This window comes from Adiantum capillus-veneris, chromosome 1 (genome assembly GCF_014529385.1).
Source record: "Adiantum capillus-veneris isolate H3 chromosome 1, ASM1452938v2, whole genome shotgun sequence".
Classification (NCBI taxonomy): Eukaryota; Viridiplantae; Streptophyta; class Polypodiopsida; order Polypodiales; family Pteridaceae; genus Adiantum; species Adiantum capillus-veneris.
The window spans coordinates 144,116,006-144,128,690 of record NC_140931.1 but is presented as its reverse complement, the minus strand read 5'-3'; the positions used below and the strand labels follow the sequence as shown (position 1 = coordinate 144,128,690).

At 40.5% G+C, this 12,685-nt stretch overlaps 1 protein-coding gene across 1 annotated transcript; it reads right to left on the bottom strand.

Annotated features, from left to right (window-relative positions):
• Nucleotides 1–4,149: 4,149 nt before the first annotated feature.
• Nucleotides 4,150–5,934, bottom strand: LOC147465726 (uncharacterized). The gene is made up of 2 exons (XM_086521581.1): nucleotides 4,725–5,934; nucleotides 4,150–4,628 (listed from the first exon to the last, which is right to left on the bottom strand). Exons 1-2 carry the CDS (start codon nucleotides 5,537–5,539, stop codon nucleotides 4,538–4,540), a joined length of 906 nt encoding a protein of 301 aa, XP_086377707.1. The 5' UTR covers nucleotides 5,540–5,934; the 3' UTR covers nucleotides 4,150–4,537.
• Between the last annotated feature and the right edge of the window lie 6,751 nt (nucleotides 5,935–12,685).

Here is a 12,685-nt window from a genome sequence, read left to right as displayed (position 1 = left end):
AAAAAGAGAACTAAGCACCCAACGTCTCCTCCTTCTGAAGCGCCGGCCCGTCCAAGAAAAGGTCCCAAGAATAGAAAATAGTGTTACTCTATGAATGGTTGTAAGGGCTTTTGACGTTTCTTTGAGGATCCTTGCAAGGGAAAGATGGCATAAGTAAAACTATGATGTGATTTACCATAATTTCTGAGTGAACTTTAACTTCTTGTCAACTGTGAAGAAGCAATTAGCTACTAAGAAAGCATAAGAAAAGGCATGGGGTTGTTGAGTAGTACACTATCATGCTAACAATGACAAAAGTTGATAGGAGAACTAAAAGGGAAGCATTCACTATAAAAGCTTAGACTAGGTCTTATTCCTTATTCAAAAAAAAAAAAAACTCTCATAAAGGTAATGTTGTCTACTCACTTTTATTTTGTTAGGGAAAGAATTATAATGAAATTGAGTAAACCTTCAATTTCTTATCATAAAAAGCAAATTGGTTGGATCCTATAGATATTATCTGGTTTTAAAACCCCCAAAGTACAATGATTGGTCTAAACATATATTCTGTTTTCCAACTTCAAAACTTATGATAAAATGTGCTCATCTCTTGTTTTTTTTTAATAGGTCGCCTTCCATATGTCCTTCAACCATTGGGTCCCCTCGGTATCCATATAAAGTAAGTAAAGGCTCGATGTTTCTTAGACTAAATGTCCATTTTTGTGAGTGCCTTGGTAACATTTTTGGAAAGCCATATGAAGGAGGAAGGAGAGAGAGAGAGAGAGAGAGAGAGAGAGAGAGAGAGAGAGAACCTAAAAGAGCCTACCAAACCAAGTTAGGAAAAACATGTATTTCTTTGCCAAACTTATAGGATTAATTTTTCTATCAAAATTATCAAAAGAGACTGCCTTTTCGTCGAAACTCGCTTTGACTCTTTTTTCTGGAGAGTTACAACCCGAACCCCCAACAAAAACGATCAATTTTTTTTATCAAAAGTTTACTAATAGCACAAAATGAAGAGAAGGTTTGAAACTTGGAAATCTTGGGTTGGAATCTCTGAAGGGTAACTAAAAAACAAAAACTCTATCCCAAAGAAATTATCCTAAGCTTCTTCCAATCAAAAGGTGTTGGGTCTATGATAAAAGTAGAGTGCCTATCCCAAATTGCAAGTGATTTGGATTGGTATTAACTAATATTGACAGTTAAGTGATACCAAATTTTGCAAACTGCTAGAACAAAAGGAAAAGAAGACCAAGGTAAGCACACTTCACATACATACATATATATATATATATATATATATATATATATATATATATATATATATATATATATATATATATATATATATATATATATATATATATATATATATATATATATATATATATATATATATATATATATAGAGTGGTGTGTGACTAGACAGTCTGGGTGTAACATACAGTTCCAAGAGAGAAAGCATGACCCAACTCAACGTGCCTTGTCTAAGATATTGATAAAGGAAGCTACATCTTTATTATTGACACACACATGACATAAGTTCACACCCAGGTTGTTCGGCCACACACCACAATATAAATGTGTGTGTGTGTGTGTGTGTGTACATCTATGCATGTATATATGTACATACGTACGTACATGTATATGTACATACATTTATATAACTAAAGAATTTTTTCCCCTTTTGGGAAGAGGATGATTTAAAATACATATCACACCGATAAGTAATCCCCAATATACTCCTTTAGTTTGCATTGAATATGATATTGTTCAAAGAAGAGGATTCAAGCTAGTTTATTCAAGCTGATGTTAGTAGGCAAGAGAGCAAGGTAGGAAGGGCGATGCTATATTCAACAAAGGCCATAGTGACCTAAAAGTGTATTTTGATGTAAGAATTTTAGAGAAGAAAGTGTAGTTGATTTAAGAATTAAACCAAGGAGTTGTGCACTTTATGAGCTTTTTATTACTTTTTACTTAGTCTCGAGTCCATGCTTATTTCATGACCATAATAGAAATTAGGAAAATTCCTTCCAAGATTTACAAGGAACAAAGTGGTAGGGTAAAATTAATTACGTTGTTGGTTAGATAGAGGATATTGTTTTTCTTTTTATGACATGAATATAAAATTAAAAGGTGTTCCTAATAATGCCTTCAAAAAAATTAAATGATGTTCTTAATTCAAAGATTTCACTCAAAAACAAAAAAAATGATGCATTAATCTATAGCACGTAATAACAGACAATGACGAAACACATAGATTTGCAATAATATTACCTAAGAAAGATGAATACAACATTGCGAGAGAGAGAGAGAGACGCTAAAGAAAAACTTAGAAGAAAACGTTAAAAGAAAAATGAAAGAGTAGAGAAACACCTATTTATATGGACTTTCCATCTTCATTTGTTTTTTGACTTTTCATCTTCATTTGTGTTTTGACTTTCCACCTTCCTTTGTCTTTTCATTTCCTAAACTCACCCTTCACTTATGCACTTAATATGTTTTGAAAGAATTTTTATTTTGCTGAAATTGGGGAGACCTAATTGGTTAGTAGAGTGAAGCCATTGTGGGATCGTGAAGCACAAGGGGATTTCATTTGTTGATGCCAATTCGAGGGTTTATATACGCCAATTCGAACTAGCTAGGTCCATGCAACTACACCCCTGGTTTCAATGAAATTATAATGTAGGTATAACCTTGCATTACCATTGTATTCATGATAATTGGGGTTTTGGTATGCCATATGCCCCTTACTTTGACGATAGTTAACACTAAGCTTTGTTAGCCAATATCAATGTAAGTTGAAGTATTATAAGAAAAGATTAGGAGTATTATTTGCTTCCTAAGAGTTAGAAGGATTCATCTTTAAAGAATAAAATTTATTCTTTTAGAGATTCCTTGAGCCAACTCTAAGGCTCCAAGCCTTTTCGACGCACAGAAGAAAGCCAAAAAGCACGGCAAAAAGCAAAAGAAAGGCACTGACTTCCCAGGTTCAAAGGTTGCATTTGAATGGGTTCAATGCTTGTGCTACCGTGATGAAACCTGCAACAGCTCCATGCACAGAGAGAGAGAGAGAGAGAGAGAGAGAGAGAGAGAGAGAGAGAGAGAGTCGTTGTTGCCAAGGTCACAATGGTGAAATTTATGGCCAAATTTGCCATTATCCAAAACTGCCCAAAAAAAAAAAGTCGGGCAAAAGATGAAAACCCTAGCAAACGCATTGCCACTGCTATACAGGTTTTTGGCATGAGCGTAAAGACCTGTGTTTGAATTTTCAAAATGAGCAAACATGCAGACTAGTGCTAAGAACGTCTCTCAGAGTTTGACCACCACATCATTGCAATCTTAATAACTAAGATGAGGCTTACATGAAGAAAATTGCAAACTTTAGCGTATCGTTGTGGGAAAATCCAACGCTTCAAATATATAGAAGACGAAACATCAAAACTTTCTCAGATGAAGTTTGAAGGGTGGATGAAGCGTGGAAGCAAAATGGAAGCAAAATGCAACGATCTAACGTTTCCATTGCACAGAGGAGTATCTCTTCAGAAATATACAGAGAGTTAGTGCAAAATTCTCCTCAATTAAGAGTACTCTTTTCCATGCAGATGCACCCCCACAAACTAAAGAGAGGTTTGGAAAAAAATGTAATGGCTGTGGTTGCAATGTGTTGTGTACCGCAGGAGTTAAGGTCTCCACATTGTGGAAAGACGAACACTAGCAAAAAGTCCGATCAACTGAGCTATCCCTCATTAGCCACGTTCATTTTGCTCTTATTCCGGCCCTTCATAGAGAGGTAATTGATTAGACACATTCATTTTGCTCTTTTTGCCTCTGTCACGTTCAATCTAGTCATACAGGATATCTTAGATTAGCGATGTTCATTTTGCTTTTCTTGCCTTTGCAGCAGCAGTAGCAGTTACGTCTAGCTACCACGAATAATTTGAAGGCTTCTATAATTTAAGGCAAACAAATTTCAAGAGCTTTTCAAAAACCAACCTAGAAAACTTTTCCGGCAATAACCACCACATTTAGCAACACATGGGTCCAAATGCGCTGCTCAAAACACATTCAATGCCTGCTCCCGACGAATCCAAACATCCTTGGACCCATCAAAGCGCACATAGTCTACACACCATCTCGTCAAAACCAGGTAAACCCCTCACACCATACTGACAAATGAACAAATTATCCTTAATGCTTCCATTTACAATATTTAGCTGTCAATTATATTACATTAGTACTAACCATCTGAGGGATTGAAGCTTTTACAAACATCTCCATTCCTGTGTTTGCAAAGGCATGGTTCAGCCCCTCTATTTTGCTTATCTACAGCTCAAAAACTCGCTCTCATCCATTTTGGGAGAGGGTTTGCTAATTTATTATTTTCTTTCTAACGCTGCGATGGGCAAAAACTGAGCATGCAAATTTCTTTGAATTGGGCTACATGACATGCTCAGGGATCAGAAAGTCAGTTCCGGACAGGTGGAAAATGTGCTACATACATGCTCAAGGGTCAGAAAGTCGGTTCCAAACAGACGCAACATGAGCTACATGAATCTCATGAATACAAGGTCATTAGCTTCTCCTTGTACTCATCTATCTTTATTTTCTCACCCCGGCACTCCGCAGAGCAGAAGGCTTGATCACCTCTGCATGCAACCCACAATCAACAAATAAGACCATCTGCCAAGCCACACACACTTATGCAGATAGATCATATTAACACAGACATAGAGAGCCCCTACCTGTAGATAAAGATGTCCTTCCCAGGCACAAAGGCTCTCGTGCAGAAACCACAAGCCTCTAGAAAGCTCACCGGCAGAGTGTCAAGACTGCCATAATTGGATGGAACGGATGCAAGGGAAAAAATGGATGGGCTCTCAATGTAGTCCTCGTCATTGTCAGCAGTATTAAAGCTTGTCCTGTCATATACCACATATTCCTGCTTGGGAGACGCATAATCAGACCCAAAGAACTCCATGTCCAGATCACTCTCCATGGAGCTTAAAGCATCATCCTGCAATCCAGAGCTCTCAAGAAACTCGCTAGAGTTGTGAGAAGTTGGTTCCTCCCGACTGCAAGAGCTTGTCGCAATTGCAATAGGCTGACTCGGTTGATGATGGCAATGACCTTGTGGGTAGAGAGACGAAGGGTTCAGCTCATGATAGTGCGTCAGGAATGCCGAACCATGGCCAACAAGAGAAAGGGGCCCCTGATCCCCCTTCTCTTCAGCGTGTATGTGGACAATGATGGCAAGGCCAACTCCTTGGCTCCCCTTATTTTGAAGTGGTAAAGCTGGCACATATGATCGGAAAGATTTCCCTTGAGGTTGCTTCTCAAGAGGAAGCACATTTACATCTAGCACAGACCTTGGGCTCTCACATACATCAGAGGGCTTAGACTCTTGCTGAATATCAAACCCAACCAAAACATGCTGGGGGACAAATGAATGCTTGCTGCGAACTGGCACATCCACAGGCTTTTGATCAAAATCCTCTACATGAGGAAAGCTCAGCTTGCTGGCTGTGCGGAGCAGGGGGCGTGAGCGCTTGCCAAGCATCTCTATCCCCCCAAACAATACGTGAGCACCGCACAGCACTTTGCACTGTTCGGCCGCAAATTGAAGGATGATCAAGCAGGCAATGACGCTACACGTGAGGACAATGCTCGATCGTGCAGAAATGGCACATAAAACCTTCAATCAATGGAGATGCTGCTCCTGGCACCTGCTGCAAAATGTTTGTACGTGCAAACAGGACAAAAAAATCCGCAGAAACAAGCGCAGGTGTGCTTACATGGGCGATGTAAGCGATACAGGGCTTGAGGGGGTCGGGCTTCACGCTACGGCGATGGCGAGCTTCGAGGAAAGAGCAGGAACGACGACGAAGAAGAAGAGGAGAAGCTTGTAATAGAAGCATCGATGGAAAGGGGAGGGAACTCAGGGACCTCTACAAAAGCCTGCACTGACCAGGGGTTAAAATGGAACCGGGGTTACTTCAGGGATGTTGAGGGGGCGTCAAATCAACCGTCAAATGTAACGGCAACCAGCCGGAGATGTGGATGGGGCCGTCAGTGGGGGAATAGGGCTATCATGTAGACTCTAGTAGTGTCTAGACACTGTAGGTATGGGTTCAGGACACAAGTCCTTCCATGAGAGCGTGGGCCATCCCTGCTTAGCGAAGTCCCATGCGTCCCTGTCACCTTGATGCCCCACACTACCTACTCCTTTTCCTCCTACTTAGCCCCCCTTCACACCCCTTCACGTCTTCCACCTAACTTGCTTAGAAAATTAAACCTTCCCTTTCAACTCATGGCTAGGCCTAGTGCCACTCTCACAGTGAGAGTTTGATTTGTATTTCGACGTCTGCCATTATCTCATACACAACCCAGCACGTGCGACCATTGCATGAGCCAAACCCAACCAGATTAAACCTATACTAGTATAATGGCGTCACCTTCGACGACGACACATAAAGGGAAAGCGTTAAAAGGCTTTGTAAAAGAAAAGTATTGCTTTGCACATCAGATGTGAATTTTGAACCCTCTTCTTAAAGAGACAACACATCAACTTCAAGATAGCAACAATCCTCACACTCTGATTTCTCAAGGCCACTTGGACTCCCAGCTAAAGCTCACACCATTTTGTTGCTCAAGGCATTGCTCGATAATCAAGATAGATCAGTGCTCTCAATATGCAGGCTACACGTCGATGTGACCACCGCCATGTCATTGCTGCCATGGGCGTCTCCTCCCTCGTTATACGGGAGCCAGCTAGCATGCAAGAGTCACCTCGGTGCTGTATTCTTTCCTAAGGCCATCTCCACATCTACTAGCTGCCAACTCTTTCACTCCCAAGAGTGGGCAGGGCAATCATCTATGGCAAGTCCATTCATTGTGGGCGTATGGAGAAGCGACCACATGGATGCACGTTCTACGCTTTTCATATAATACATAAATGCTTCTATCGTTATTTTTACTTTTTTAATCTATCCAATTCACATATTTGATCTCAATATTCACAGTTTATACAAAATTTCTTGATTTATTCTTTTTCAACGCATTTTTCATTTATAATTTCTATCTTAACAACCATTTTTGGTCGAGGAAAAAAAAAATTTGCCTGCTGTGGAGAGAGAGAGAGAGAGAGAGAGAGAGAGAGAGAGAGAGAGAGGTGTGGGACCTCACTCCTATCTTATTGGCAGACATAGCGAGAACCATGAATAAATTGTCAATCCATGGTATGAAGCTGAATCGACTAGTGCATAGAGGCTACAAGAGGTTGTCAATCTCTTAGAAAACAACAAACAACTCGTATCTAACTCAAGCTACACTCAAATGACTGAAATCACCAAAGACTAATTGCTCATTGACAAATAAATCACATCCATTACAGCATCAAATGACATCCAAATGTAATGAAACTTCTAGGACATGTTTATAAGACCTAAGCACACATGCTTATGGTCTCAAATCTCACTTTAGGTCGAGTGCAAAAATCGCGATAATCAACAGCAATGAGTTTTTGACCTAGTCGTTTTCGACCGAAAATGCATCTAAATGCTTAGCAATGATGCCCCAATACCCCGCCTATACTTAGTTTTTGATTTTAAAGTGTAAATTCCTACTTATGATGAGATTAGGCCACGAGTCGGTGACGTCAAAAGCTACGTAATACCGTGAAATGCTTACATCAATGCGTAGAGCTCTTACCTGTGGTTGTAACACAACAGACGCGACCACAATGTGACAACCGGGGAGGGAGTAGGGAGCGCCAGAAGGAGAGAAGTGAGCGCCGTTAGCTCACGTTGTGTATTTCATTATCCAAAACTTATGAAAAACTTACAAAAATTGGCTTTCATATCTTAGCTAAGGTTTTTGGTGGTCAAAACTAATAATCTGGGATCTCTAACTAAAGACAGGTTGATACAATCTAGAAGCTTGTAGCCCCGACTCATCAATTACAAAGTTTATTAGGAAAAATAGGAGTTACAATATTCTCGATTCATCAAAATAATAAATGTTTTTACAATGAAAGCTCCAAAAAATGGTATCCGAGTTAGCTTGCTGCTAACATTTCCCCCCTCATCGCCTGTGTCGTCCCTTGACACAGCTTTATGGACTGAAATAACCTTTGGGTTGACGGCTAGCAAGACGGTCTTTAAGTGCATGTAAAGCTTTTTCATATCTGATCTTTCTTTCTTTGTTTGGAACTTGCAAAACTTGCATGGTGACCCTATTTTTAGCTCGATGACTGAGTAGCCAACAAATCAAGAGGTTAGGTTGCTGATCATTGGCCCAAAAATCTTTGTTCGCCAAGTGAAGAACCCTGTATAGAACGCTTCCTCAAACGCCAACATATTGTGAGATGGCAAGAACATGCATCGGGCGTAGAAGCCATAAAGGACTTCTTCGGAAGGTTGGTCGCTAAGGTCGTTACCAAAGACCTTTATTGCCCTTGAGGAATGACATCCACGGTGCTCCTGCTTGCTCTAGCTTGTGAAAAGCTTCAATGCATGTGAGTAGCATTCAACAAATTTTGTAGAGCATAGCAAATGAGAGATCAGGGAGACTTTTGAAGAATGTCATGGCGCTCCTTAGGGTTTTCACCATGTATTCCTCTGTCAGTGTCCCCTTTTCTGGAGCTGGAAATCTTGGATAATTAAGCCATGTAGGCCGCTTCTTTGTCATTGCTTCATGTGCTTGCCATGTCCTTACCCTTGGTACATGACAAAAGGTCGATCGGGTCTTTCTGAAGTGTTGTAGGTGCTCTTGTGAACAGAATCAAGTATCTAGGATTCTTGTTCAGCCAACTCTTTCTCCACTTGGGGTGGACTTCCTCTACGCCTTTTGCTTGCATGTCTTTGTATAATCTTTCCTTAACCTATAGCAGCTCTACCTTGATCAAGGGATATGGAAGTGATTGCTGATGTCATTATGCATTGATTTGGTTGGGAGTGAGTTGAGTGACATTAACTAAATGGAGAACTCTCAACTCCCAATCCATCGCTACTTTCCATTGTTCATCCGTCTCCTGGGCAACCTGTTCCTTAAGTGCGTCTTCTTTAGCTTTAGACAGTTGGACCATTGGCACTTAATTAGAATCTGCTAGTGGTACCTGAAAATCTTCTTCTTGTCCTTGCTACAGACGGAAGCCTGGCTGCCCTGCAAAAGACTCGAAAATAGCACATAGCGAGACATAAACGACTAAATCTGCATACCTCGAATCACACGACGCCTAATCCACGTTGTACACAAGCAGAGAGAGAAAGAGAGCGTGATAGAACGAGAGAGCACCTGCAGGCGCACCTCCTAGAGTGGAGTGCTACGCAGGCACGACGAGAGAGAAGAGGGGAGAGGGGAGAAGAAGTACACAGACACTGGGTGCAATCTCCCCCCGTGCAAGAGTGACCATTTCCCTCTTGCACGTATTTGTTATATAGATTTCTTGAATGGTCAAATTGGTTACAAACTGGCCGGCTGGTCATAAATGGCCAAAGCTCATAAAGAGCACTTGAATAATAAAATGTACTCTATATATATATATATATATATATATATATATATATATATGTTTCCATTCGCATAGGCCTAGCTCGGTCTAGTCTTTTCCACCTGTCAGCTGCAGTAAATCATAAAATATCATTTCTATAACATACCTCTCCGTTGGAAAGCAATTGTCCTCAGTTGCGAAGATAAAAATCTGCAAACAATACTTGTCAAAAACAATGATTAGAAATCTGTATCAAATAGTAAAAGGAAAATCCATAAAATGAGATAATATTGCTTATGCCTGCCGTCATCCACATACTACCTATTCTAGTGTCCCATACCACTAGAATAAGCGGTATATGTCATACCCTGATGAATCAGGATATCATTGGTCACACTCATCATTAATCTCATAATGTCAAGTCTCATCACATAAACACTGCCATAATAATCACCAGATACCAAATCCCAATCCAATTCCAATTCCACAATATAAGTCCAAATCCAAATCACTTTCATTATGTACCCGGGTAACAAAATCATACCAGTTACAGTGGTGGCCACTGCCGCATGATTTTGTGATCGGTGTTGCCTAAATCGGCGAATCTACACTAATGCTACCTAAATCGGCAAATCTGCATTTGATATAAGTTCAAAAAGCGTGAATCTGTAGTTTGTTGTTGTGCTGCCCAAATCAGCGAATCTGCACTAGATGAGCATTGACACACTGCCTAAATCGACATATCTGTGTGCTTGTGACCAATGGACTAGACAAGGCATAAAGGAGAGAATAAAAATAGTTACTATGTTGACATCGCAATGCAGTATATCAAGGCACTTACAAATTGTTGTGCACCATCCCAAAACACCGTGGCTCACATGAGTAGCTGCAGGGCTTATTGACAAATCATCTTTACAAAAAGTACTTATAGTACAATTAGAAGCCATGATCGGAGCATTTGATGGAGTATTCAGTGAGAAGATAATGTAGAGAAATGAAATTTAAAAATAGGAGTGATGTATATGAGATTCCATTTTATAAGTATTAGTGATGACATGAGAGATGTTGGGTTGCCTAATCTATAAAAGATTGTTGGTAAAGCAATTATAAAAAGGGGAGTGAGGTTAATGTACATACCTTGAGGGTACACTGCATCAAAATTATATGAGCCAGTGTGTTTGTGGAGAGAGATATGATCGTAACTTGCATCTGAGGCGTGTCAAATAGATTTGTAGAAGCTAAGGAGAACTGCGACTATCAAACTTGCACCATAGTATAATTAACAATTCCAAAATATGTTAATTTTGTGTTAGTAATTTGAAATAAAATAAAACACTATGTTGTCTGTTGAGAATTTGATTCAAGATTAGTGTGCGATCACATATTAAGAACATACAGTGTTAGCACTTTGATTTAACAATCGCCAAATAAATTAAATGAAGTTGGAACACAAATCAAAGTTAGCCATAGCCCTGCGAAAATGAAAATGTGTCGGAAAATATTGCAGTCCTAACGAAATAGCACAGACAGACAAAAACCACGAACAAGGCAGAAAAAAAAATGTAGGTAAGGAGATCTAATTGGATTTTATAGTGCAATGTGGGAGACAAAATTACATTTGAGGACTGACAGACGTCTACGATGATTAACCGTGACTGATTGGACAAACAACCCAAAAGTAATTTGATCTTGAAGTGCCTTTGCCTAGAAGCCTTTATTTATGACAAATTATTTGTTAGGTAGAGCTAGAATTAGGGATGAGAATATAGATTTTTGGTGCGTCAAGGAAATGCCTTACAAAACCATCTACTTAAGCCTCTGGATATTAACTGGGAGGAGGTAGGATGGGAGTTGGTATCTTATACAAGTTACCCAAACCTGAAAAGACAATGCGTAGATAGTTGGTGAGCGTAGACCGCAGTAGTTGTAATCACATATTTCGACATAAATAATAAATCATTATATAATGAAAATCATTGAAATCATAGGAGAAAGGGATCAACGTTCTCCTCGGTAGGTATAGCAATCATGGATGATGAGGGTTCCGTAAAGAATGCTTCATCATTGCCATAAATGGAGAAAGAGGTATCCAGGAACCTGCTCCATGCATCATCAAAGCCCATGCCCCCCGACGTGCAACAACATTACAGGAAAGGCAAGCTCCTCAATCTCTGTGTGTGTGTGTGTGTGTGTGTGTGTGTGTGTGTGTGTGTGTGTGGTTGGGCACCAGCATGCATCACCTAAAGTCAATGTGCGCAGCTCATGGCTGCAGGGATTTTGACATCAACTATATGACGAGGTCATGAACATATACAACAAGATGAAAGCAGACCTTGTAATATTTTATGCTGCATTTGAGTCTTGGGACAAAAGACCTTAAATTCTCGGAGCTGCAAAAACCTTGGTGAAGCTGCCTGCACTCAAGTGAGTCAACATGACACACGCACGTCACATTAAAGAAGCCCTAATGAGGCTCGTAGCGAACTGCATGGGTACCGTTTCAGACAGTCAGTCAAGGGTGAACTGCTGCAACAAAGAGGCCTTCCATTTGAGTGCTAGAGAGAAGAGGAAGAGAGGGAGAGAGAGAGAGAGAGAGAGAGAGAGAGAGAGAGAGAGAGAGAGAGAGAGAGAGAGAGAGAGAGAGAGAGAGAGAGAGAGAGAGAGTAAATGCATCATGTCAGTGTTCAGGAGCTCAGAGTGTGCAAGGAGATTTTGATGTTCTCCCTCAAGAAGCGATCGCCTACTTTAGGGATTTCTTTGAGCAAGAGGATCCCGATGTGTTGGAAGGCTTATCAGACCCCTTTGAGGCTCAATCTCCCAACAAGCAATTAAGCCGCCATTACAGGTACATTGTCTCATGACCAGCTTCCGATCTTCTTCCTGGAAAGAGAGGTGGTGTATCGCTACGCCACGAGTGCGTGGCTCCTGCCTGGCATTGAAGCAACGTCTGTGAGAATACTGCTGTAGGTGGTTAACGTTGACGAGTGCTTAATTTCCGGAGTATGGCTATCCCACCTCACCGTGGCCGCAGAGAGAAAGGCATGCCACTTGGGGCTTGATAGGTCCTGTCTCCTTGTCAAATTTTTGCGAGCTATTTGCCTTACATACCAAGGCCTCTGAATTTGCTTCCATCATGGAGGAAGACTCTCCTGCTTTAAACTTGAGTTGCAGCTCTCCCATCATTGACTTTAAACAGCAGGAAGAGGTGAGCATCCC

What these genes read in the sequence shown, in the direction of transcription:
- LOC147465726 (XM_086521581.1), bottom strand. Translation starts at nt 5,539, where the DNA reads ATGCTTGGCAAGCGCTCACGCCCCCTGCTCCGCACAGCCAGCAAGCTG. An exon ending in AAGGACATCTTTATCTACAG is followed by an intron (nt 4,629 to 4,724) that starts GTAGGGGCTCTC and finishes GGTTGCATGCAG; the next exon opens with AGGTGATCAAGCCTTCTGCT.